A 25,944-nucleotide genomic window follows, 5' to 3' on the forward strand; every position below is an offset into this window, starting at 1 on the left:
GCAATCCTATTCATTTTTAATTCAAAACACCCCACAGCTTTTGACAGCTCGGTTGAAAACGGGAGCACTGTGACCTTGAACAGGCTCGGACACACTGGCACCATGAAATTCTTATCTGTACTCTGCTCTCCAGTTCACACTTGATCTCTTATGAGAAAAAAGGTCATGGTGGTTTCTGACCCACCCATTTCAGTGATGACGGCTGAAGGGGAAGAGGAGGAACTGCATTTGGTTTTGGAAGGCTCCCGAGGGAGTCATTGCTGGAGATTCAGCTCTCACAGCCCACACAGAAACATGTGCTGTTCAGCCCTTCTGCAGATAGTTGATCTGGCTACTTGCATGTTAGTTTTCCAGTCATGAGAGCATACATACAGGACGTAAAAATACATATTGGGGTAGGCTGGTGACTTTTCAGTTGACCTGCTTCTTCTGCCCAGGAAGTGACACAGGGTGACAATTTGTACAATTAAGCCCTGACTGCAAGGAAGTTAACAGAGCCGCTGGTGCAGGACAGTTCCAGCGGGTCCAGCTTCTCCCTGTTTTTGAGAAATATGGAAGCAGACAAGCCGTGCCCAAATTATTTGTACAGTGCAATTTCCTACTGTGACCTAAGGGAGGATTGCAAGCAAAGCATAAAGCATAAAGCATGAAGTAGTACCAGGCTCTAAAACAATTGCTATCTGCAACTCCAGCTCACACCACAAAAATCTTGGTTCCTCTGTGTCGCCACTGGCGCAGAGATTAATTCTTTCCTGTCTGTGGGATTGTACTCACTGGAGCTTTCAGCAGAAAAGAGAGTGTTCCTTTTTTTTATGGAGGAGTAGACAAGGAGGATGGGTTTGCCATGGTCATGGAGGGAATGGCACAGGAAGAATATAAACAGTGGAGACTCACAGTGATGTGCAAGAAAAGCAATTTTTGCAGCAGCAGCAGTATTTGGTGGGTTTCCCTAAAGCAAGACTTTGCACAGGCAATATAAATATTAACTACATTTTTTTAATTTTAAAAAACAATTAATTTAAAATTAGATGTCAAATGATTACAATTTATATCCAGGCCTTAAGCAACCCACTTAAATTGAATAATGGGTTGTTCTGCACAACAGAATGACTGAGGTCAAGTTTGCTAAAAATGTGTCCCTTACATCTTAGTCCAGCTCTGAAGCAAGAGTACTCCCAACTCCCTGTATAAATGCCATCACCCTCTCCCCCCATCTGTTTCCCATGTGTCGTGGTTTAACCTCAGCCAGCAACCAAGCCCCATGCAGCCACTCACTCACTTCTCCTACAGTGGGATGGGGAGAGAATCAGAAGGGTAAAAGTGAGAAAACTTGTGGGTTGAGACAAAGACAGTTTAAAAGACAAAGCAAAAGCCACGCATGCTAGCAAAGCAAAGTAATTCATTCACTGCTTCCCATGGGCAGGCAGGTGTTCAGCCATCTCCAGGAAAGATGGGCAACATCACATGTAATGGTTACTTGGGAAGACAAACACCATCATTCCAAACATCCCGCCCCTTCCTTCTTGTTCCCCCAGCTTTATATACTGAGCATGACATCATATGTTATGGAATATCCTGTTGGCCAGTTTGGAACAGCTGTCCCAGCTGTGCTCCCTCTCCACATTTTGTGCACCCCCAGCCCACCCACTGGTGGGGCGGTGCGAGGAGAGCAAAGGCCTTGGCTCTGTGTGAGCGTTGCTCAGTGATAACTAAAACATCCTTATGTTATCAATACTGTTTCCAGCACAAATCCAAACCATAGCCCCACGCTAGCCACTGTGCAGCAAATGAACTCTGTCACAGTCAAAACCAGCACAACATGCCGCATTGTTTGTTTGGGGGGCTGGTTTGGGTGAGACAGGAGCTGACTGCCCAGCCCGTAGCTATACCCTGGAGAGGGGAGGGAGGCTGAGGTAGGGGTGCCTGTCCCTCTCACAGCCACAAATTTCCTTTTGACTGCTCTCCTTAGAGCAAACCCAGCCCCTGACTATTTTTGAAGACTTGCAGGAATTTAATATCTCTAAGACTTCTTTTCCTCTGCCTAATTTGAGTGAAAATGGGCAACATATTAAGAATTGGTTATGAGAACAGGCAGACGGACTGACAGCACAATCTTGTAAGTCCCATCTCATTAAGAAATCACCCAAAAAAAAAAAAAAAAAGAGATGGATGTAAAAGGCAACATTTTAATGGGCTGTGAGGCTGTGACAGGAGGTTCCTCGCTGTGCAGGCTATGCTGCTGTAGACCCTTCAGGTGTAGGTAGAGTGTATTCATAGAATTATTTTGGTTGGAAGAGACTCTCAGGATCATCAAGTCCAACCATAACCTAACTCTAGCACTAAACCATGTCCCTAAGAACCTCGTCTAAACACCTTTTAAACCCCTCCAGGGATGGTGACTCAACCACTTCCCTGGGCAGCCTGTTCCAGGGCTTTACAACCCTCCCAGGGAGAGAAATGTTTCGTAACATCCAATCTGATCCTTCCCTGGCGCCACTTGAGGCCATTCCTTACAGTTCATCTCTTTCTGCGCAGCTCAATAACCAAGTCAGAGTCAGGACTGCGGCTGTGCTTTGAAAGAGCCACAGTGGAGCTCAGCAGCCGCCCCATCGCTCGCCGCTCCTCCTCAGCGCGCCGTTACCCGGCGGCCACCCCAGCCGAGGGCCGTGGCAGCGACGGGCGCCGACGAAACCGGGGAACTACACATCCCAGCATGCCGTGCGCCGGCACGGCACGGCCAGACCCACCCTGGCGCCGCTTTGCATACTGGGAGCTGTAGTTTCGCCGGACGGCGGGAGGGGGTGCGCGCCGGCTCTCTCTGTCATGCAAACCGCGGGGGGCGAGGCGAGGGGCGTGGCCACGGGTGCCGCTGCGTGACCGTTGGGCGGAAACGGCCGTGTCGCCGCTGTCGTGCGTACACCGCGTCTCCATCCCGGTCCGGGGCGGAGCGGGGGGAGGCCGGGCTGCGGGCAGCCTCCGGAGGGGTTTACAGGAGAGCCAACGCCTGCCCACACACCGCCCTGTGCCGCTCTGCCCGCGGGCGTCTCTGCGTCAGAGAGCCCGTCCCGCGGAGGCAGGCGTAAGGGTGTGAGAGGGCGGCCGCTGCGCCGGTGTCGCTGCCCCCGTGGCTCTTCTGCTCTGGGTGGGCTTGTACAGTTTGTTTTTTAATCTCTTCAGTCCCCCTCGCAGAGCCTGCAGCAGGAAGGGGTGGTTTGGCGCCAAGCGTCCTGATGAAGCCGTGCCAGAAGAGCAGGCTGTCGCCTCACAAACTTTGAAGAGGAGGAAGAAGGAGGTCTTCGTACGCAGTGATGCAGCCCAGAACGTAGAACGGCAGCTCGTGGAAGGCAGGGAAGCTCCTCACCACTCGTGATTCCAGAGCATGGGCTAGAAACTATGTCCCTCTCCCGTGTCGAAAATCCTTGTTTTCTGCTCTTTCTGTTCGTTTTCCAAGCAATATTTATTCTGATACTCTACCGAGGCGGACCTTCAAATGTGTTTCGTGGGCTTTTAGACTCGCATCAGGTTCTGGATTACTCAAAAACCCATGACGTGTATACAAACCTCAGCTTGTTCACCCAAGCTCCTAATGAAGAAGCCATGCCATACTGCTCAGCGCAGTCACCAATATTTGGTAGGTGTGAACTGATAGTTTGAAATAACTGCTTTGGTACATGATAATGCTGAACGCTTTTAAAGTTGTAGATTTTTCAAACTTTTCCCGTTTAAAAGTGGTATACTGATGTAATAATTACACTGATAAAACTTTATTGTGCTGATGAACTCATTTTTATTGGTTATACCAGGAGAAGTATTTCATTGATCTAAAAACTTCCAATGTTAAGGATTTGGCTACATAGAGCTTTTAGAACAAGAATGAAAACAGTGCATGGTGTTAATACCAAGGTAGTAATACTTTTTTTTTTTTTTCTTTTTTTGTTGGCAGACCTGTATAAAATGCACCAATGATTGTACTTTGGTAACTGCCTTATTTTGACCTCTGACACCCTAACTCCTGGTTTCTTTGTCTCAGTCTTATGTCAAGTCTGTAGTTCATTATAAATTGACCTAGTTAATTGTTTAAGTTGACTTTAAATACTGATTGTATGAGAATGTAGCTTGGCACCTTGCTCTTCATGGTGATGTTTTTGGCCTATGATTGCCATGCATCCTTTAGGCTTAAAACTTGCCCTTTCAAGTCTGGTCACAGGTCAATTTGTATTTACACTAGAACAAAATTAGAGCTGATCCTAGAGGCAGCATTCATCCAGCTGCTGCACTGCTAAAACAGTTGAGAAACTTTAAGTAAATACAAAGTCAAAGCCATAAAGCAATGTTGTTGGTAGTAAAGTGGTGCATCTCTGATACTAGCAAATCAGTTCCACTCAGCCAGCCAAGAATGGGTGAGTTCTGTCAGCATGCACTTACGGGTAGTTTGGGGATGCCTGCTGCTTAGGGTGCTGTGTAGTAAGTTACTCTTGTCTGTTTTTCCATGCTGCACAGGTTTCAGTATGTGTAAGTATTGCACATAACTAGTCTTAGAGCACTACTTGGTAGTTGCCCTGCTGTTCTAGGAAAGCTCATACCTGTATGTGGAGCACAGGAAGAGCAAATGGCTGACCTTTGTTCACAGGTGGAAGTATTGTGGAGAGCTACCACTGGTGTTACTTCTTGTGTCAAGTTGCTTACTTTAGTTAGAGAACTCCGCTGGGATGCTTTGGATGAGCCTCCATTTTAGGCCACAATATTCATACTGACGCCTGTTCTTTTGAGAAGCATCTTCCTTCCTGTGTTAAATTAAACGCATCCAGTATGTATGATTAAATTGTATGGCAATTTTTGGGTATGTGCTTCAGCATTTCCCTTGGAAACAGCTCGACTAAGTAAACACTAGCATACTAACAGTACAGACCCCTTGTGCACGGCTGCCAGTTGGAATGGTCTTACTGTAGGCTCTGTTCATCACTGGCTACAGCCTATCAGTTCTTTTGGGAAGCTACAGTTCTGAGTTTCCAACTTAATTGTTTTGTTTGAAAAAGAACAGCAGAAAGGTGCCTGCACCCTGCTCGTATCCACTACTGACAAGAATCCATGGTCCTGAAAAGGGACAATTGAGAAAGCTTTGGTCTCAAACAAAAAAACAGACTAGGAGCAATTCTGTGCAGCTTGCCTACAAACCATCAGATAAGCAAGAGTAGTGACGTATATGGTGGAGAAAGACACAGAGTAAAATTACACTAATCAATGCTCTGAGAGCTGTGAAATCTTTTTAAGACCTCCTGTGCATCCCTGAAAATGCTGAGAACAAGGGTGTTGGCTTGCACGTGGTACTTCAGAGCTGAAATGAAAATATAATGTTACAGACAGAGACAATCAGTAAGTTGACTGGGAGGGGGGAAAAAAAAAGGCCAAGTAGTTGTGGAAGATTTGCTGCATAAAAAAAATAGAACTGAGCATATGAAGCATTGCTGCTGTGAAAAATACATAATTGGGAGTATTGATATAGATGCAGTTTAAGAGAAATGAATGTTCTACTACAACTTTTACTTGATGAAATTTCCCTTTAAATATAAGTAAACTATTCTTTGTGGTATTACTATATGCCAGCCTCTTCTGGGTGTGGTGGTGTTTTGCGTTTTTTTTTGTTTTGTTTTACCCAAGAAATGCGTGCTACTCTGCAAGATAGTTGTACTTTGTATGTGATGGGCATGTATGAATAGATACATAAATACTTTATAAATGTTCTGATTGGTTGTTATCATATTCTCTCATGGGACTGATCTCTCTTCGAAGTGTTATATCTGAGAGGACAATGCCTTTTAATATTAATTTCATAAACTCCATTAAATGAGATTTCAAATCGATTCTTGAGGACTTTAGCTCCAATTCGAAGCTGGTAATAAGTCACTGTGTCGACGCTGAAGCGTGTTAAAGTGACTGGAAGAACGCCAAATGGCTTAAATGGTTTCTGCATCAGGGCTTCATTTAAGAAGTGCAGCACTTTTTCCACTTACGTATATAGTAGATCATTTTGATAACTGTTTGAATGTAAGATCAGCTTGCAGTTCATCTGTCTTTTTCCTGCCTCCTGAATCTATAGCATCTTGGTTCTTCCAGGGCTGTGGAGTAAGAATTAAAGGATAATTGCTGAACATCTCTGCCTTGGAGGAACTGGGCTCTTAGTGACTCTCATGTTACTGTTTTAAAGCTTAGTGGTGTCCATTGAACCTTTTGTGACTGACAACTTGAAAGCGTTGTACTAGATATGCAGTGCCTTTGTTAATATTGTGAATAAGTTACTCCAGTTCCCTTAAAGGTTTAAGTTTCTACACAAATAACCAGTTGCCTGTTTCTTCCTCCCTTGTTTTCGGAAACAAAACAAAACAATCAAAAAAAACAAAATCGAAGTGTTTATAGGCTAGAGTTGTGATTACTCAAACTTAATAATGTAGCATTTAAATTCCAAATCTGACTTGTTCACATTGCACACAAATTGTGTTGGTTAGGTTCATCTTTTACCAGGAAGAAGCTTGATGCTAGAACACTCAGTTGTTGGTTTTGTTTGTTTATAAGAGGTACCTTATTTCATGCATGGTATGTGCTGAACAAGTTGGTTTGGCCCTTGAGGATTTCAGAGTTGAATATTTTATCTGTAACTCTGCTGCTTATAATTTGCTCATGCTATGGAAGATTATTATTTTTTTTTTTTCTCCAAGCCTTTCTTATGGTATTTACTGCCTTTCACTCCCATCTGTTGCAACCTTTTCATGAGTGTGACCATCTGTTGTGGTAATGAGCAGCTCCTGCTACATTTTCTAATGGATGTTCTCCTACTAGAGTTTCTTCTCTTGGATTTAAAGAGAAGTAAAAAGGTGGTAATGCTGAGATTTATTTTCAGCTGCATTGGATGCAGCCTTGTATTCTGTCATTAGAAACTGGTGCTTAAATTACAGCTGTTGTTTTGTTGCTTTTGTGGGTTTTTTTGTCTTTGTTTTTTGTTTGTGTTTTTCTTTCATTCAAGCAGTGGTAGAATTATACAAATATGACTATTAATATACTGTGTGGTGCTGTGCTTTTTCAGTGAGATATTCATGCATGCTACTGTTCCCTTTTGTTTAGCTTGTGTAAGTTCTGCTTATTCTAGTTGAACTCAGTAATTATAGCTGCCAAGTCTAAATGTGTAGCAAGGAGTTTAGAAGTCATGTTTCTTTTTTAAGATGGACTAGAGCTGGTCAAGATCCATAGATCCCACCCAGCAGTCAAATGTGTTGCCTAGAAAGTAAAGCAAGCAGAGAGTATGCTGTCACTAGTACCAGCTAACAATACAGACAAGAATTTGTGAGTTTTAACTTTATACACTGAAGTTTCATATTAGTCAAATACCCTTCCTGTGATGGTACAAGCACAGAAAGAGTTTAGGAACCAGGCTATGGAGAAATTGCTTGGACACTTCAGGCTGTTCATTCTGTACGTTGTCTGAACTGGGATCACGTGCTTTCTACCCTAAGATGGGTTGTTCCTCCTTTCCCAAAGCTGCACTTGAGCAGTGTTGTTTTTCCCTGTTTGGGCCAGCCTGTAACTGCTCTGTTCATATCTGGATTTAATTGGATTACAGTGCATTAGCCTTTTCTTAGTTGGACAGGAAGGAGACCTGAGAGCCAGAATTTAGTTTGTAGCCAAGGAAGGTATGACAGCTAGAGGTTTGGGGGATATAAATCACAGACTTTTTTTTTCTGTGTTTCCTTGGGGTATACTAGATTGAGTTTCTGAGCTGAATTGTTTGAGGTATGGAGCCAGGCAGCTTAGGAGTGCATGATATTTTGAAAAACCTGAAAAATGCAGGTATTACCCTCATGAATCATATACTTAGGTATAGAAGGAAACATTGCATATTATCTTACTCATACCCTCATGTCCAAATTTAGATATGATTTTTTTGTAATTTAAGGATTATTGTTACAGAATTTTACTGTGCTATACAAAGAGCCCCGATTGTATTATAGAAAACCAAACCTTGCCTTTGTGGGAGAACAAAAGGAATTAATTCCCTTTCTTGTATTTTCCTTAGAGCAATGATCTGCAGTTGAAATCCAGTCTGAATATAACATTTCTTTAGGCAAGCTCCAGTTGTCATCAAATCAGTGGTGCTGAAGTTAAAAGATCTGATAATAAGGGAGTTCATAAATCTAAAAAGCAACATAAACTACAGGTTAAAAACAATGTTGGACCAAGACATTATGGTCTTCAAGGCTGAAAGGAAACTGTCTGCATAGAAGTAGGTAATAACTTCATAAAATCTTAGCCATAAGGGTGACCTAGATTAATGGGCCCGCAGCATGATTCTCTGAAGAACTACTGTTCTGTTTCAGGCACAAAGGTGTGGCAATATACTCCAGTTTCCTGCCGAGGGTAACACAGTCATAATAAATTCCCTCTGCATTTTAGATATTTAAGGAAGGACTGAAAAGCAAAAAAAAAGTCAGCTATTGCAAGATCCTGCTGACAAGCAAAATTCAAGTTTTCCTTTTAAAAACAAGCAAATAAAAACAAACATGAACTTGGATTTACGGTGGCTAGAACTTTTTGACAACATGAGGAATAAGATCAGTGGCTGTTCAGACTGACCTTCGGGAAATGCCATTTTGTGGGTTGCTCGAGGAGGCAAAGGAGACCTCAGATATAGGTTTGCCTATCAGAAATGTGAGGTATACCAACTTCCATGCACTAGCAAAATGTTTCCCAGATCTGAATGGACAGCTTGAATCCTGTGCCAAATTTAGTTCCTAAGCCTTGTTAGTGCTCCAAAGAAAAAACAAAAACAACCCCCAAAAACCCATGGAGGGATGTTGCTTCCTTCTGTCAGTTAAACAGGATGTGGGTGAGTGCAGGCTCAATTTTTTTTTCGTTAGAGTTGTAGCAGAGACTTGAATGTAGGATGGGCTTGAAGAAGTTATCGTTTGGACTCACCCTGCTTAAACACTTGATTAGACTTAAAACACACCTGTACCTTTCCCTGTTCAAATGAAAGCTACTAAACGACAGGCTTAAGTATGTGCTCTTTCTGTCTCAGGCTTCATTATCGTAAGTATTTTGAGAGAATAAATTATTTCAGTGGTTTAAGAGGGAATCTGATTTACAAGATACTGAAAACTTGCTTTTAGACAGCCATAGAATTCACTGTGAGCTTGGAAGGAAAACGGAATCTTATTTCTAGCTATTTAAACACGAACAACCCAAAAACTTGCCTCACAGGCTTCTGAAACAAAATAAATATTTTATCTTTCAGTAGCATGCCTTGTCAGAGAATTGTTGGTCCTACCTAAAGCTGTCATTTGAAATTATCAGCTTTTAATTGTGATTTAGGTGAAGATTTCTTCCTAGTTCATTTAAGTAATAGATTTTAATCTTGTTCTGCATTTGTACTTTATTTTCCTAGAAGCTGACAGTGGTTGCAAACTATAAAACACTGATTTGTGTATAAATATAACTCTTCTGCTAGTGCTGGCACTTTTTCTCACTACCCAGAAGGACAGGCATTTAAATAATTGCAGAATTTGTTTATTCATATTGTAACAATATGAGGCTTGTGCTAAAATGGTGATTGACACTTTATATTGGTTTTCTTACTTGTGACTTGTCAAGCTTTTTCTGTCTGAAGAATGGAAGAATATAAAAATGCAGATTTATTTTTTTTAATTAGGTAAAAACTGTTGAACATATCCAGTATGTTTAGTGTTTGAAATCGAGGTGCTGAGTAGAAGAACTATCATATATAGTTTCATTTGCTAACCTGCATGTGTTCCTGAAAATGTAATGTCTTTCTTCTTCCTTCTCAGTTGTGTCATCTGCTTCTCCCAGAATTTTGAAGTACTGCCTGCTTGTCACAGTGTATGTAATTAAATAATATAGCAAATACAGCCATTGTGGCATACGATTATAACATCAAATGGAACTTGAAACTTTTTAAAAGATAAAGTTAACATTTCCCAGAGCATCTGTATTTGTACAGGATTTAAACTATTTCTTCCCCAGCCTACTGAAAATCCTTTTGGACATCTTTTTCCTTGAATCTCTTCTGAAAGAGGCTTAGAGAATTTTTTCATATGAGTAGCGAAAGCAGATACATCTGTTCATCTTGATTCATTTTCAATGCTATTCTTACAGTGAATACAGTTATTCAAGGATCCCACCTAAGCAACACAATACAAAAGGTTTGCTTGTGTAGCAGGGAGCCGATACCAGGAACAGGCAAGCTGTGCAAAGAGCCTGGTGAGACTTCCTGGCTGTGCTGGGACTGGGGATGCCTCTGGCAGGTATCCTGCTGTCCTGGTGTGGAGCTGTGGGGACGTGACCAGCAGCCAGTGGTGGAATTCATCATGTGGGCACATCTGCATCGTGGTGTTAACTCTTCTGTGGTAGGGCTGATCTCTTAAGTAGTAAACACAGGTAGCTGCTCTGATAGGTTTGAATGAAGGTTGAGAAACATCACTGATATATATATATATTTTTTTTTTCTGTCTCTCCTTACAGTTGGTCCATTGACTGTTACCTTCAGAGTGCTCCCTAGTGAAAGAATGATAATAAAAAAAAATCCCTTTGTTCAGGCTGGTGGCCTCTACAGGCCCCCCCACTGCTTGGCCCGCTACAAATCAGCCATCCTTGTAGCCTACAGGAACCAGGAGAAGTACCTTCGCCATCTTCTCTACTATATTCATCCTTTCTTGCAGCGCCAGCAGCTCAGCTACAGTATCTACTTGATTCAGCAGGTAAATCTAAATCGGACATGCCCGGTGGCAGAGCTGAGCTTCCCAGTTAAGGGTTACGTTCTGAACAAGAAATGTGAATCTTCCAGTGTGGAAGTACTGTTTTATGCAGGGGTTAAGAGCACATTAGCTATGTGCTATCCCATCTCCGTGGCTGCTAATTATTGATATATCAGACCACTTGTCAAGATTATCATTCTGTTACTGATCTGCCTTTTTTTTTTCTTCTAGAAGAGTAAAATTGTCTGTGTGGTAACTTGTATTTTCAGCTGTTCAAGAGCTGAATGTGGTTTGTCTGTAGCATGTCATTGTGGCTATCAAGCTAAACTGTTGAGACTAAATGCTGAAGTGGAGTTGGATATTTTTAGTTTGTATCAAATAAAAACATTTGGCCTGACCCTGCTGTGGCCCAACTTGTGCAGGTCAAACAGCCATTTTACCTGACCTGGACTGGTATTGCAAAAGATGAGAGTTGAGAGAGCAAGTTTTGGATTCATCCCTGATTGGGAGGGAGAAGCTTTTTTGTTTGTGACCAAGATTTGTTTTCTCATTTCTAAGCTTTGATAAGCAGTAGTCAGGGGAAAAATGTGACAGTGCAGAAGTACACCTGCGGATTGACTTTTCTCTTAAAAGTCAGCCTTCTTTGGGTTCCACAGTGTAACACAGCAAAGCTTACAATTGCTGAGCATTATCGTGAAGAGAGTGGGTAAAATTTTTGTAGTGTGGGGTTTCAAGTTTGTAGCCAGTATTGATTCATTCCAGTGTGATTCAACTGAATAAGGCTTTTCTGCTAACATAAATTTTAATTGACTTATCCTCTTTGTTGTTTTGGTGAAGAAATGTAGGTTTTCTTTTCCAGGTGGGGAATGGTACATTTAACCGAGCAAAGCTGCTCAATGTTGGTGTCCGGGAAGCCATGAAGGATGAAGACTGGGATTGCCTTCTCCTGCACGACGTGGACCTAGTGCCTGAAAATGATTATAATCTTTATGTTTGCGATGAATACTATCCCAAGCATATGTCTAGTGCCATGGATAAGTTTCAGTACACGTAGGTGACTCTATTTTTGGGGGGTGTGTGTGTCCTAATTGGTTCACTTTCTGTGTGGGGACGGTGAAAGATACAATCTTTAAGAGGTTTTTTGTTTGTTTGCCACTAGTGACTTCCCCAGAAAAGGGTATTATTGCTCTAAGTATGCAACCTTGAAAAGTTCCTTGCCAGCAGTTCCCTGTTTCACTGTTAGCTCAGTGCCAAATGACTGGCAGATTTCTGTTTGCCTTTATGTCCAGAATAAAAGCATAGGGTGGAAATTGTTGGATTATGTAGAAGATGTGTGATAGGATGCAGGTATTTTGAACTAACCAAAGATGGGAATTTCAAAACCAGCTTTACTTTGGTCTGGCGGGTGGGGAGAGAACAGGGGAGATGGCACATGATAGAAATGACACTGGTTTTGCTCTTCATGACTGTAAGGCATGTGATTAATGTATGTGTGACTTGGATCACGTTAGTTTGTTGAGTACTGATATAAGCCTTCAATATTGATGCCTTTTTTTTTTCCCCTCTTTCAGTCTTCCATATAAGTCCTTTTTTGGTGGCGTATCTGCTCTGACTCCAGAACATTACATGAAGATGAATGGGTTTCCAAACACATACTGGGGCGGTGGTGGTGAAAATGATGACATTGCTACAAGGTACTAATGCACAGGGCAGGCTTAAAATAGGACTAGTCTGGGCAGTGAAACGTGTAGCATTAGCCTAAGAAAGGAACTAAGATGCAGTTCCTTAATGTGCTTGCAGTATCATTAAAATCCAAAATGCTGTTGGCATTGGGAATGGTTAATGTCAGAAGATGCTCAGAGTCTATGAATGTAATCATTGTGTGCTGGGAGGACAAAGCCTTCCTAGGACTCTGGAGGGTGGAATGTTGCTTTAAATCCTTGTGCCTTCAGTTGCCCTGGAGTGCATCCAAGGGTTTGTAACCACCAGTAGTTGACAAGTGACCCCACTGACATGAAGAGCACCAAGTGAAAGAAGGAATCTGTAAGCTTGATGAATAAGAAAACCAAGAAGGTACTTATTAATTCTCAGACAGCTGAGAATTTAAGTTATGTTGGGCATCTAGGTTGCTCCAAATATTATCTAATCACCAATACTTGGAATTAAGGAACACAATTCTAACTTCTCTCTTCAGTGCTGGGTAATGGAGAAGCCTGTGTACTATCGTGAATCAGTGACAGCAGAATCTGATTTTTGTTGTTTTTTTTTTCCTTGCGCTTAAGTTGCCATGGCAGCAGCATGCTATAGAAGTGAATACAATGAGTTTAATTCCAGCTACTCTGCCTAATGTGAATTCTTCAAGTACAAAATCATGGCTGTAGCTTTTTGATTCGGCTTTGTAGGTGTACTGCGCACCTTCATCATCCTGCACTGAAGCAAGCTCATGAGGAGTTTATAAAACTAAACTGACAACAAAGGCATCGTATGGTTTTTTTTGGTCTTGCACAGTGTGACAAGTTACACAGTTTCAGTGGAATGTTCTGTTCAAGAACCATAGGAGTTTTTACAAAGCAGTATTCTTCTGGGAATTTAAAGTCAGGTTTTCTAACACAGAATTCCTTCTTTTCCATTCAGAGATAGCTAACTTAATGGGTGTGTGATTGTTCAGAGATTGGGCATTTACTAAAGAAATTGAATGCCAGCAAAATAGATCTGTAAATCAAACACTACAATGCTGGGTCTATTCAGCTGTTCTTGGTACAGTTTAGGCACCTAATGCAGTTTTCAGTCCCAGTGGCAGAGTCATGCCAATTATGCACTTCCTTATAGAAACCTCTTACGGCAAGTAGGTTATGTAGATCCCAAAATAGCCCTTTCTTGAAGGGAAGTACATCATGTGTTGTTTCTCTAAAACCTCGTATAAATGATTAGCAATGTTCTCACCCATAGGTACATGGAGGCCATGGACAGTACATGTTAATGATTTATTCACATACTGAAGTCTCAACCTGGAAAAGTGAGGAGCCAGCTTGGTGCACCTACTTGGTTTTGGATTTTAGGAGGTGCTCAAGCACTTGCCACATAGCAACAAAATCTAATTACTATTTGAAATTGGACATGGGAAATGTAAAAAAAAAATCCTGTGTAAAGATTGTGGGGTTTTTTAATTATTTTTTTAATTATTATTTTTTAAATTTTTTCCTCCCTGGGATACTGTGTATTACAGCAGTTAGCAGCCAGCATGTTTTTTTCACTACATTTGCTATAGTCAGCAAACTGCAGTATTTTATTATACTAGTCCTAGCAAATATCAGGATCTACCTTTTAGTAGAAGAAAACACTAATTGGAACCACTTACGTGTTAACATTATCAACTACAGGGAGGTATGTTGGGTTCTTAACAGTAAATTAGTGTGTTAACAGTTTCATATTATGGTTTTAGTTTAATCTTACAATGCAAAATCTGTAACCACAAAGCTAGTTTAGTGTTCTGGCTTTTTCTTGATTTTGCATGAGCATGCAATAAGCTTATACTCAGAAAACAAACCTTGTCTGAAATAATAGTATGTCATACTGTCAATGAAGTGTTGTAATCATGTGGCTCTAGACTAACAAATATTTTCAGTTCTTTAGTCTCTTTCAGCTTTATAACATCCTTGCTTCAGCGCAGCTTGCTGCTGTAGCAGATCTCAAGAGAAGGCAATCGAACATTGCAAACATGCCAGTTATATAATCTCAACTGAACAAACATTCATTCTTACGTTCACAGGAATTTTCTCTGTGTAAGAGCTGCCCTGTGATAACAGAGGCCTGGTAGCCCTAGTGCTATCACAGGCACTTTTTGTTAAACTAACATAGATGCCATCAGCAATGGGTTGCTTGAAGGTAGCTTAAAATGCTGGATTTAGGAGCACTGCTCTGGAATTTTGAGCCTCCAGTTCACTTTTTTCTTATCTGTCCTGCAGCTCAACAGCTCACATTTATTTGTCTGGTGCCTCTATTTATCACTGATCTTTTATGAAGCTGGTCCTCTAATCAGGCTGTCTGAATGAATGGCACTTTTCAATGAACAGAGAGAGGCTTGATCAGGACTGGCTTCCTTTCAGAAACTACCAGTTTGGGTTTGTGTGGGGTTGGTTTTTTTGCCTGTTGGTTTGTTTTGTCTTGTGGTGAGTTTGTGTGTGGGTTTTGTTGTTGTTTTACGTTTAGGTAATAGACTTCTAGGCAGTATAAGCTCTGCTCTTACAAGGAAGTGAAAATAATAACTCAGTTGTCAGATTCATGGGAATTGCTCTTGAATGCCCTCTATGCTGTTGTTCATTCTCTGCTTGCTGTAATCCTGTGTACCCCATTGAAGTGTGTTGCAGTTGAGCTCTCTAACCCAAGCCTGGTTAGAACCTACTAGAGAAGCCAACATGGCACTGTGTTCAACTTGTTCCTTCAGCTTCTGCATTTTGCTTTGATTGTATTAACACTGAAAATGATCTCTGACTTTGAACTTTCCTATAACTAAGCTGAGAAATGCCATCTTTATGCCTAAGCAAACATTCTGTTTGTTGTTTTAAAGGATTCAGTTAGCAGGAATGAAAATAGTCCGGACACCACCTCACCTTGGACGCTACAAAGTCATGGACTACAATGAAGAGACAGAGACACAAGAGCCTTGGAGAAGGTAACTTGTTTTGAGGGCCTGGGGCAGTTAGGAGGCTCCTCTTTGCCTTGTGGTAGGTTGACTGTCGCCATCATCTTCCTCAGAACAGACAGCAGGTGTATGTAATGCCAGTGCTTGTTTTTCTGCTTTAATGTAGCTATTTAAAGAAAGCTCCCAGTCAGTTTTCAGCCAAATCGTTCTGTTCTTGTCTCTGCATTTGAAGGGTTTCTCCTAGTTTCCTACTTTTTTTCCTATTGTTAAGGACATATACTAGCTAGGAAGCTAATACATATCAGACTTAAGCATCAATTTATTCAGGGAATAAAATTAAAAAACAAGAGTGGCTGTCTCATAAATAGGGTGAGTTGAGTTTGAAGAGGCACTTCGTTACAGCTTCCATATAATAAAAACTTGCTCTTCAATCTGTGCAGATTTACAATGTGCCATTAAAATAGTGGAAAGCAGCATAGTTTGAAGACATAAGTGCTATGAAGGACTTTATCAAAGACCGAGTTTTACATAAAAGAGCTAGAGGGGAGGGTGTTTGGTCAAGTGTTGCAGAGGCTTCTCATACCAACAGTGCAGACTTCCCTCTATCACCTCAAAACTCAGGTTTCCATTGCAACCCTGCCTTAAAACCTACCTACAGCAGCCTCTGTACACCATTGCTGTGAGCCTCTGTGGTGCACTCCCAGGTCTCTCTAAGCTGGTGCCAGTTTCTTAGGGTGTTTTTTTTTTTTTTTTGCCGACTGTAGTTGCTACCACACTAGTCTCCCTCTTTGATCAGATTGTGGTCCAAATTGTCCTCCTTGTTTAGAATACTCAGTGTGATCTTATACTAATCTGTTTAGTCTTATAAAAAGTTCTTCTCTCTAGTCTGTATCATGTGAGAAGAATTTTCTTGGGGCTTTTCTGTTAACAGCTTTCATCTGCTAAGCCCTTGTCCCATCACCTTTGTTCATCTAACTGCAGGTATTCTTCATTTTTCAGTCCTACTTCCCGACACAACACCAGAAAAACATGGAAGGATGACGGAATGAATTCACTGGAGTTCAAGCTCCTTTCCAGGACAAAGCATCCTCTGTATACCAACATCACTGTGGACATAGGCTATGTTCCCCCATTTTCTTAAGAGATGAGAATAAAAGCTGAGTGTGGGCTCAGCATGGCCACATGTGTATGGGCATTCAGCCTCTACCTCCTGTTGTGGTGTGCAGTCTGCACCACCCTGGACTAATCCTTTTGTCTTTCATGCATTTCACTTTTCTTCTGAGTGTTTAAGATTTAGAAGAAAAGGCTTCAGGAACAGGCTATAATAGGTAATAAACAGGATCTGGCTTACTGTAAAACCTGTCAAAGCACAGACCTTGGGGATCAAGGTCTCCTTGACAGTAAGTTAGTGCAGGTTTTCCTGAACCTTTGTTCCACAGCCTGGATAGCTCTGTCCTGCTTCTTACTGAAGTGTTAATTGGGATGTAAGCCATTCTGTCAGATGGGCCTCTAAAGTGTGCAGTATTTTGAGAAAGTGTTGAAGCCAGTTACAGGTCTGTAAATATCTTTTGTGAATTTGAGTAAAAAAGTGATTTAGGTGTTTGGGTTAAGATTTTCTAGAATATTTAATAAGAGAAAAATAAAGGAGAAAGTTATGCTGAAACCAGATAAAACAAGAGCTGTGTGGGTTTTTTGTTTGTTTTTCTGGCCTGATCCATCAGTGTTTAAGTATTTCAGGCTGAATGGGACCTGAGGCTGTCACTAAGTCTAACCTCCTGCTCAGAGTAGGGAAATTAATCTAGAATTTCAGCTGTTGTCCAAACATTAATTATCTTTCAAGGTTGATCTGTCTTCAACAAATACTTGTTTGAAAAAAAAAGAAAACCACAACACAGAACAACAAACATGCCAACAGTAGAGCTGTGACCTTGGCAGGAATATATTTGTACTTACCTGACAGACCTTCTTCCTTCTGTAATCTTTCTTTCTCTATAAAGTCAGTCATTAGCACTGCCTACAGGGCCAAATTATTTTGCAGGCATGACAGAGGGTATTTTTTGCTTGTAATTTGCAGATACTAAAATTCCCTGTTCATGGAAAAAGCTGCATCTAAGCTAAGAATTTATTTAAAGCTTCAGCCTTCTCTACAGCTGGAATAATGTGTCACCCAGCTAGATGATCACTCTTCAATATTATAGCAAGCAGAAGCTGCTTTTTGTCTTGGAGTTGTTACTATACTGTGTCCAAAAAGAAACTCTCCCAACCGTGGCTTCACATCTTCCTGCAAGGGATGCATATCCAACACACATGCACAAGGACAGTTAGGTATAACATAGTAAGGAAAGTGCTCCAATCAAGATTTTAACAGAAACCCTGCAGCATACTGGAACAGTTAGTTAACCACAGACTCACTAATCTTCTAACGCAAGAATCACAAATAATGGCCTGGATATGTATACAAATAGCCACTCTGCTAACTGTGGCCCAAGGCATTAAAAGATGTGGACAGCAGTTTCTTCCATCTGACATAGTTGGCCACCAGATCACACCAGAATAACACAGAGCCTGCTGCAGAACTCAGACTTCCACATTGCCACAGGACATTTCAGCAATCCCAGTGCAGGGTGAGCTGAGCTCATTAAGGACAAGGGAAGCCTTTTGAGTTCAGTGGAGTGTATTTATTGAGAGATTTTTAAAATCTTCTCACATATTGCCATTATTGCCCTTCCCTCACACATCAACAGTTTTTCCTCACATTGGAAAAATTATTTTCTTTTTCAGCAAGTTTGTGGTTGGTCAAGAATTCTTGTACTTCTAATAAAAGACTGGCCTGGTTGTTTTGAAGTCATGGAAGTGTGGGCAGTGCTAAGCCGTCTTCCCTCTACAACAAATAGGAAGTTTCGGTAGAAATAGTTGCAAGAACAATGTTTTTTTTCAGGAGACTCAGTTCAAGTCCTTCTGCTGGACCAGCCCAAACAAGGACACTTTTGCAGGTGTCCTGGCAGAAAGTGCATAGATGAACATTAAGACCTGTCTCTCAGGTCAGCCACTCCAGTCCTCACAAAAGCAAATTCTCAACCAATCAATCAGACGCTGTGAAGAAAAACTTTCTTCTGTCCTACTGAAGTACTCTTTCAAGCAGAGTGCCGGGAGTCATCTCCTGTAACAGCAACCACAAACATGATCTGTTGCCACTTCCTCTAACCTGTGTGGTGCTCGCCCTTATGAGATCTTGGGCTGCACACTGAAATCCACCGTGATGTTGACATATAAAGGGTTATGTTCCACTGAGAGCAGCTTATATGAACACGAGTTCAGTCCATCTGTTTTCCATGTTCTAGATACCTGACGTAGAAGCTTCATCCTGAGGACAAGGAGCAGAAAATCTTTATTGACATCAAGGAGCTTTGAGCTCTTTCCCACTACTAGTAAACTTAAAGGCAGAGCTATGGCCATCCTGCATCTACTGCAAACATGAAGTTATGCTTTTCCTGTCCAGCATAGACAATCAGACATGGTGAAATGAGTTCTTTGGCTTAATCTCTAAAATGATAAATCATATCCACGTAACTACAACTTTGGAAGTTTCTAAGGAACATGACCCAGTCAATTCTAGGCAGATCTCACATACAGAACAACTGCCAGCTGTGAACAGTGGTGTCGCCCAGAGCCTCTAGCTACCACAAAATGCCTGTTTGGCCAAGAGCAAAGAACTCTGCCCCAGTTGCCCAGCCCCATGCCACATACCAAGAGAATGCAAGGTAGAACACTGTTCATAACCCACCTCTCTCCATTCTCTTCATTACCGTGGTCTCGTTTGTGGAAGATCATTGTGTACCTGGCTACATCAGCAGATGGCCTCACCACTCTCATCTTCTGTATCTCAACCCTGAAAGAAAGAATAGTGGTGTGAGCAAGACATCACCAGTAACCAAGCTCTTAAGGAAAAAAACATTGGGAGACTTCATAGGTGCCATGGAAGCAAGCACAGAGAACTTCCACAGCCTATTTATTTTGCCAGAGAAATGGGGCTCAGAGTTGTATTTCTGGAGAGCAGGTCCAGTAGGGTGACAGATACCCCCTTCTTTTGAACAGAAGCAGGTAGCTACTACAGTAGAGATCATGTAGAGCTTTATGCACATGTTATTGAATAGAGCACATTTAAATTAGTATTATCTGGTGTAGTTTTTACTACCCTGTATTAACCTGGGAGGTCTAGCAAGATTTCACATCTTTTGCAACAAGATAGTCTCAACTCCTGCAAGAAAGCCCCTGTAACTTGATAGTTCTCCACTTTAAAAAAAAGAGGGGGGTTAAAAAAAACATGCTTGCTTTTTTGTCAGCTGGCAGGCAGCTGCAAAATTTTCAGTTGTTGATACGAAAAATTTCTTTCTGAAAACAGTGCTAGAAACAGTAAGCCCCATATGTGGATTTAGTGTTTGACATCAGGCACTTGGTTGAAGCTTTTGTCCTTAAACATATCTGTGGAGCACAAAATTTTTTCCTGTCAGCAGAAAGGGTTAAATTCATGAAAAATGGAATTAAGGAATAGCATGGGGTCCTTGCTAGTCACATGAGCAGCTGAAAGAGCAATAGGAAACCAAGAATTAAAGAAACTAAGCCCCTACAGCCTTGCAGTGACTGTTTCTAGCCCTAAGTTATCAAACCAATACAGCAAATAATTTTAAAATCTCTCTGTGATGCACACCTTAGGAAAAGGCCCAAAAGAGACCATTACATTTAGCATAGAGACAGAACAGTCAGACCATCCAAGAGCTCTCCAGCCCTGAGTTCCTCAAGATACCGAAGGTGATGCTGCCATCTGCTGTCTTTACTGAGGAAGGCTGCAAGGATCCCTCCACAGCCACCCACCGAGACAGCAAGCTTCCCAGTCCCACCTGCTGCAAACTCTGTAACCAGCCCAGTCCAAGATCAACCCAAGAGAAAAGTCCAGTTGCATTGCATGCTCCGGCTTATATGACTTGGTTTCCCCACCAAGACCACAACAGCTGCAAAGTTACGAGGCACCGTGCACAAGCAAGCATTGTATTTGATTCCAACCACTTGCAAACATCACAGAGACCATCAGTAAATCCTGCTGATCTGTTGCACAGCTGGTTCTCTGCTGCCCACAGGAACATTTCAAAGAACACCACTAGCACCTTTGTTCACTCATTAACTGTGACACTTCTGAGGGAGCTGGAGAATAAGATGGGACCTGCTATCTCCTTCCCACTATAAAAGCCAGCTCCCAAGAGGTCACAAAGGAGAAGCTGGTGTATCTAGCTAAAGGTAGGGAGAAAAAAGAAAGTTGCAATTAAGGGACAGAAACCCATGTCACCAGTAGAGCTTTTAGATTTCTTGAGATACAGATGACTGATCTGCTAAACTAACAGAGACAAACACATTCATTTGGAAGTTAACTTTAGGATGCTTGATTTCACCAGCGTAATTATTTAGCATCACAAGGGATATGAATTTTATATCCCCAAAATGTTTGCATATTTAAGCAACTGAAAAGGATAAACATTTAAGAATGACAGAATATACCCAAGTTACAAATGGATAGGCTCTGCCAGCAGAGCTTGTGGGGTTCTGTTTGTTGTTGGTTTTCCTTTCTCCACTAATAACAATGCAGGATTAGAGGTTTCCTCCTAGGCAGAAAGTGAAAGTTCAGGATAAAAGTTTTGTTGGCTTCTTTGTCTCACTAAACCTCTCAAACAATCAAGTTTCTCCTACACTGGCAGGCATGTCTGCAAAACTAGTTTTAACAAGAGCAGAGGGCATATGCATACACATGCACTCTTTCTGAAATTCAAGTTATTCATTATCTTAACTATCATCAACACCACCCACGTACAAACTAAGCCCTGTTTGGGTAGTCGATGAATGCAAAAAACCCCAATCCCACCAAAACCAAAACACTCCCACACTCTTCCAAAGTATTGGAACTTGATACATTTGGGTCTCTTCGGCAAATCATACTCCAGACTTCAGTCATCTTATTTCAGTTATTATCAGTTTCCAAGCAAGAATACAAATACTGTTGTGGCTGAGACAAAAACAAACCAAACCAACCAAAGAAAAAACAAACAACAACCACACCAAAAAACACACACACAAAAGATAAACCAAAACCAAACCCACAACACCCAGAAAACCCAAACCCACAACAAAACCCACACCCATCCAACAATTCTGTTGGGAGGAGGACGAGGTCTCAGGTGTGCTGAACCTTTTCAAAGAGGAAACTGTTCACAGAACTGCCTCTCACACTCCAAATCCCCACAGCAATACTGGTTGGAACTGAAGGCTCCTGTAGTGTTCCACCTTTGAAAGCTATGCGTGAAGTCACTCCAGTTTTGTTTTTTAAAGCAAATTCATCTACCTCTTGCATCCATTTCCTTCTAGCTTTTAAATAAATAAATAAATAAATTACCTGATTCGAAGGTCATCATCTTCTCCACCCCAACCCCAGTAGTTGTTAGAGAATCCATTCACCTTGGAAAACTGATCTCTTGTTAGAGCAGTTACCCCTCCAAAATATCCCTGGTACCGTAACCTAGAAGTACACAGGAAGAGAAAACGAAGAATTAAAAGTCAAGTTCTACCGACAAGGAAAATAGCCCTCTGAAACTCTGGATCTAGACCCCTCTTTCACAGAGTTAAGGGTGCACAAATCCATGAGGCAGGTCTTGTTTTCTTCTTCTTTTCACAAAAAGATGGTGGTTTGCTTTAGGCCATAAAAAGTTAATGCTCCAACTGAGAGAACAGAGCCTTCAGCAGTAGTCACTCTCTTTACGCAACCCCCCTTGCCAGTCAAAAAAGGACATCAAGGACTCTGAGGAGCAGAAAAAGAACAAAGCTATGCACTAATATAGCAGAAGCTTTGCAAAAATGATAGCAAAGCCATTGGCTGTCTTAGAGCTGAATCTGAAAAATGTGGAATGAAATCAGATCACAGCAAAGGGGCATCTGCTGTGGGGCCTCAGCTCTGCTAGGAATGACACAGGACCAATTCCATGGTAAAGTGCAGTGCAAGTTACTTAGTAACGTAATGTAATGGAGCTCAGCTCTAAATGAGATTAATTTCTAACTTCTACCTTGCTTCTCCTGGAAACTGCATCTACTTTAAAAAGGTATTTACATACCATGCTTATACCATTTTGCTAACTGCATTTTATGACACCCTCCTCTTCCTTGGCCCTTAAGGTAACCATTACAACCCAGCCTTTATTACAAACAAACACAAAACCAACAGATCACCAAAAACCCCCTGAAACAAAAAACCCATAACAAAACAAAACCAAACAAAACCCAAAAATACACCACATACAACCTCCCTCACAGACTCTTCTTCCTGGCTGATTTTTGCTCCTATCGTAGGATCACAGAAGAAGCGCAGAGGCTGAAGGAGCTTCTGGAGATCAAGCAGTCCAACCACTCTGCTCAGAGCAGGTCTGCTAGAGCAAGTTGCTGAGGCCCATATCCATTCAGGTTCTGAGCATCTCCAAGGATGGAGACTCCACAACCTCTCTGGGCAGCCTGTTCCAATTTTTTTGTATGTTTAAATGAGATTCCCTGTATTTTGGTTTATGCCTCTTGCCTCCGACTGAGAAGGGTCTGGCTCTACCTTCTTCATTCCCTATCCACATTAGTAAGATCCCTCCTGAGCTGCCATTGCTCCATGCTGAACAGTCCCAGCACTGTCAACCTCTCTTCATTTCTCAGACGCTCCAATCCCATAATTATCTCCATGGCCCTTCCCTGGACTCTCTCCACTATATACACATTTTTGTCACACTGGGGAACCCAGAACTGGGCGCAGCACTCCAGATACCATCCCACCAGTGCTGAGTAGAGGGGCACAATCACTTCCCACAGCCTGCTGACAATGCCCCTCCTAATGCTGCCCAAGATGCTACTGGCAGCCTTTGCCACAAAGGCCACATTGCTGGCTGATGTTCAGTCTGGAGTCTGCCAGGACTCCAGGTCCTCTTCTGCAAAGTTGGCCTCCTGCACACACGAGTCCATGAAGTTATTCCTCCCCAGATTGCAGGGCTCTGCATTTCTTTTGAGTGGAACTATTACACTTGAGATTCCTGCTGGCCACATTCTGCAGCCTGGCAAAATCCCTCATGTATAAACCACCCCCCCAAGATTTATATCTCCTGAAAAGTTGCTGAAGGGGCACTCTGCCCTATTGTCCACATTACTAATGAAGATGTTAAACAGTACTGACCCCAGTATTGACCCCTGGGGTAAACCACTAGTGACTGGTCTCCAGTTGGACTTTGTTTCACTGATCAGAACCCTTTGAGCTCAGCAGTTCTGTCACTCTTCAGTCCACCTCACCGGCCACTATCTAGGTTTATACTTCATCACTTTGTCAATGGGGATGTAACAGGAGACAGTGTTGAAAGCCTCCTTTAAGTCAAGATAAACGCTACCCGCTACTCTTCCCTCATCCACTCATGTAGTCAATTCAGAGAAGGTTATCGAGTTGGTCAGGCATGACTTGTGAATAGATTTGCTTTATCACCTTCCCAGGGATTAATAAGTGAGGTTGATCAGCGTGTAGTTCCTCAAATCCTCCTTGCCTGTCCTGAAGATAGAAGTGACATTTTTTTCTTCCAGTCCTCAGGAACCTCCTCCAATCATCGTGACCTTTCGAAGATAACAGAATGGCCTCACAATGACAGCAACCAGTTCCCTTCGCACTCATGGACACATCCCATTGGGTCACATGATTTTATGGTGTATACCCAGTTTGTTTAAGTATTCCTTAACCTGATCCTCTTCCACCAAAGGTAAGTCATCATAAGTCTTTTCCACTGTTATCAGAAGCCTGGGATTCCTGAAGACAAATCTTGCCAGTAAGAACCAAGGCATAGAAGACATTGATTATCTTGGACTTTTTCTTGTCCCTTGTCACCAAGTCCCCTGCCACACAGCAGGTACACATTTTCCCTAGTCTTCCCAGCAGCTGACATACATGTAGAAGCCTTTCATGATGCTTGCAAGATTCAACTCCAGATATGCTTTGTTTTTTCTCCCTGCATGCTTAGACAGCATCTTATGTGCTGTTGCAAATCATTTGACTCTGCCTCCACCTCTTTCGTGCTCCCTTTTTTGCTCAAGTTTTCTCAGCAGCTACTTGTTCATCCACACAGGTCTCCATCCACCTTTGCTTGACTTCCTGCACATGGCACGGACTGTTCTTGAGCATGAAGGAGGCAGCCCTGAAGATCCACCAGCTCTCCTGAACCCCTCTTCTCTCCAGGGTCACCTCCCAGGTGATTCTTCCAAGCAGATTCCTGAACAGGAAGTCCAGGGTTGTGATCTTGCTATTTGCCTCATTCCTTCTTTGTTTCTGACCTTCGCATCCCTGATCAGCTCTTCTTTGTAAGTATGAAGTTCAGCAGAACACCTCCCTTCATCAGCTCCGATCACTCATGTCAAGACATTGCCATCAATTCACTTCAGAAATCTGCTGGACAACTTGAACCCTGTTGTGTTGCACTTTCAGCAGACACCAGGATGACTGAAGTCTTCCACAAGGACCTGGGCCTGTATACATGAGGCTTCTTCCAGTTGTCTGAAAAAGGTTTTAACTGTCATTTGCTGGGACTTTGACATACTTTCCAAAAGATGGTGTTATCTATATAAACATACAAAAAAGGATTGTTCCAAGCAGATGCAGTCTCTTGTACTCTACCTGTCTTTTTTTTCTACCTCTGGAATTTTTAGTCTTTCTTGCTCTCTCCCCTTTTTCTCCTTTCCTACAGGAGACCAACCATAAGGCAGGGGAGGCCCTATCAAGTTGGAATTATCCATTACTACCTTGGGACTCCTGCTATGGGTACCCTAGAGAAGTGCAGTGAAGGGGCAGAACGGACAGCAAGGAGCTTACACACCCCATAATTCCCCTGCGCCCCTGGAGAGGCAGACACTGAAGGAGCCAGAGCTGTAACCAGGACAGTGCTGCCCACTCAAACCTCCTCGGGCAGAGCAGAAATGGCACAGCCCAGGCATATCTTGCTCCTAGGTGACATCATCTATAAAAGCACACCTTTGTAACAGCATTCAAACACCTCTTCCCGGAGAAGAAGAGAATATCAGAGTACCTCCTCTGGGATTTTTAAAATTGGACTGAAGAAATCATAAAATAGAAATAGTCATCAGGAAAGGACGTTGTGCTGCTCTCAAGGAAATAGCTTAGCTATGCTAGGAAAGGTTTTTTCCCCACCCTTATCTTTAAAGTTTGAATATATAAACCTTTTCCCAAAGAATCTAAACTCAATTGTAGTTTATATTACTAAACATAGGGTATTTGCTCTGCCGAGGTGCACAGCTGCTAAGGCTTGCATGCACCGCATCACCATAGAGGATATTTCCCCTAGAAGAAAAACAAAAATCCACAAGAAACCCACAGAAAGCCCACATTCCTGCCCAGGACCTTTTGTGTTAATGCTGATTCTGTATGACTTCAGTTTTCTCAACCTCATCTGAGTGACATGTCTCAGTATGCTCACCTCAGCC

General features: G+C 42.1%; 2 protein-coding genes and 1 long non-coding RNA gene across 9 annotated transcripts in view; 2 read left to right on the plus strand and 1 right to left on the minus strand.

Annotated features, from left to right (window-relative positions):
- Positions 1-2,842: 2,842 nt before the first annotated feature.
- On the plus strand, positions 2,843-24,218 carry LOC102093948 (beta-1,4-galactosyltransferase 3-like). Of its 3 annotated transcripts, none has more exons than XM_065063389.1 (7): positions 2,843-2,910; positions 3,178-3,631; positions 10,528-10,763; positions 11,620-11,810; positions 12,332-12,454; positions 15,328-15,432; positions 16,402-17,075. In XM_065063389.1, the coding sequence occupies exons 2-7, from the start codon at positions 3,394-3,396 to the stop codon at positions 16,541-16,543; spliced, it is 1,035 nt and encodes a 344-aa protein (XP_064919461.1). In that variant the 5' UTR covers positions 2,843-2,910; positions 3,178-3,393; the 3' UTR covers positions 16,544-17,075. The 3 variants fall into 3 exon arrangements, with proteins under 3 accessions (XP_064919461.1, XP_064919472.1, XP_064919479.1); XM_065063400.1 differs by lacking the exon at positions 2,843-2,910 and adding an exon at positions 2,920-3,079; XM_065063407.1 differs by lacking the exons at positions 2,843-2,910; positions 16,402-17,075 and adding an exon at positions 24,040-24,218 and having other exon boundaries at positions 2,935-3,631.
- B4GALT4 (beta-1,4-galactosyltransferase 4) overlaps positions 18,059-25,944 on the minus strand; it is a 41,854-nt gene continuing 33,968 nt past the window's right edge. For all 5 annotated transcript variants that reach the window (XM_065063375.1, XM_065063356.1, XM_065063365.1 and 2 more), the window contains 3 exons: positions 21,842-21,964; positions 19,187-19,291; positions 18,059-18,766 (listed from right to left, as the gene is read on the minus strand). In XM_065063375.1, the coding sequence (XP_064919447.1) occupies positions 18,625-18,766; positions 19,187-19,291; positions 21,842-21,964 (370 nt within the window). In that variant the 3' untranslated portion in view covers positions 18,059-18,624. The remainder of the gene's footprint in view (positions 18,767-19,186; positions 19,292-21,841; positions 21,965-25,944) is intronic.
- Positions 24,611-25,095, plus strand: LOC135579531 (uncharacterized). Its single transcript, XR_010472742.1, has 2 exons — positions 24,611-24,807; positions 24,932-25,095. It is a non-coding gene; the product is annotated as an uncharacterized LOC135579531 (long non-coding RNA).

Source organism: Columba livia, chromosome 1 (assembly GCF_036013475.1).
Source record: "Columba livia isolate bColLiv1 breed racing homer chromosome 1, bColLiv1.pat.W.v2, whole genome shotgun sequence".
Classification (NCBI taxonomy): Eukaryota; Metazoa; Chordata; class Aves; order Columbiformes; family Columbidae; genus Columba; species Columba livia.

What these genes read in the sequence shown, in the direction of transcription:
- LOC102093948 (XM_065063389.1), top strand. Translation starts at nt 3,394, where the DNA reads ATGTCCCTCTCCCGTGTCGAAAATCCTTGTTTTCTGCTCTTTCTGTTC. An exon ending in AATGATGACATTGCTACAAG is followed by an intron (nt 12,455 to 15,327) that starts GTACTAATGCAC and finishes GTTGTTTTAAAG; the next exon opens with GATTCAGTTAGCAGGAATGA. An exon ending in ACACAAGAGCCTTGGAGAAG is followed by an intron (nt 15,433 to 16,401) that starts GTAACTTGTTTT and finishes TTCATTTTTCAG; the next exon opens with TCCTACTTCCCGACACAACA.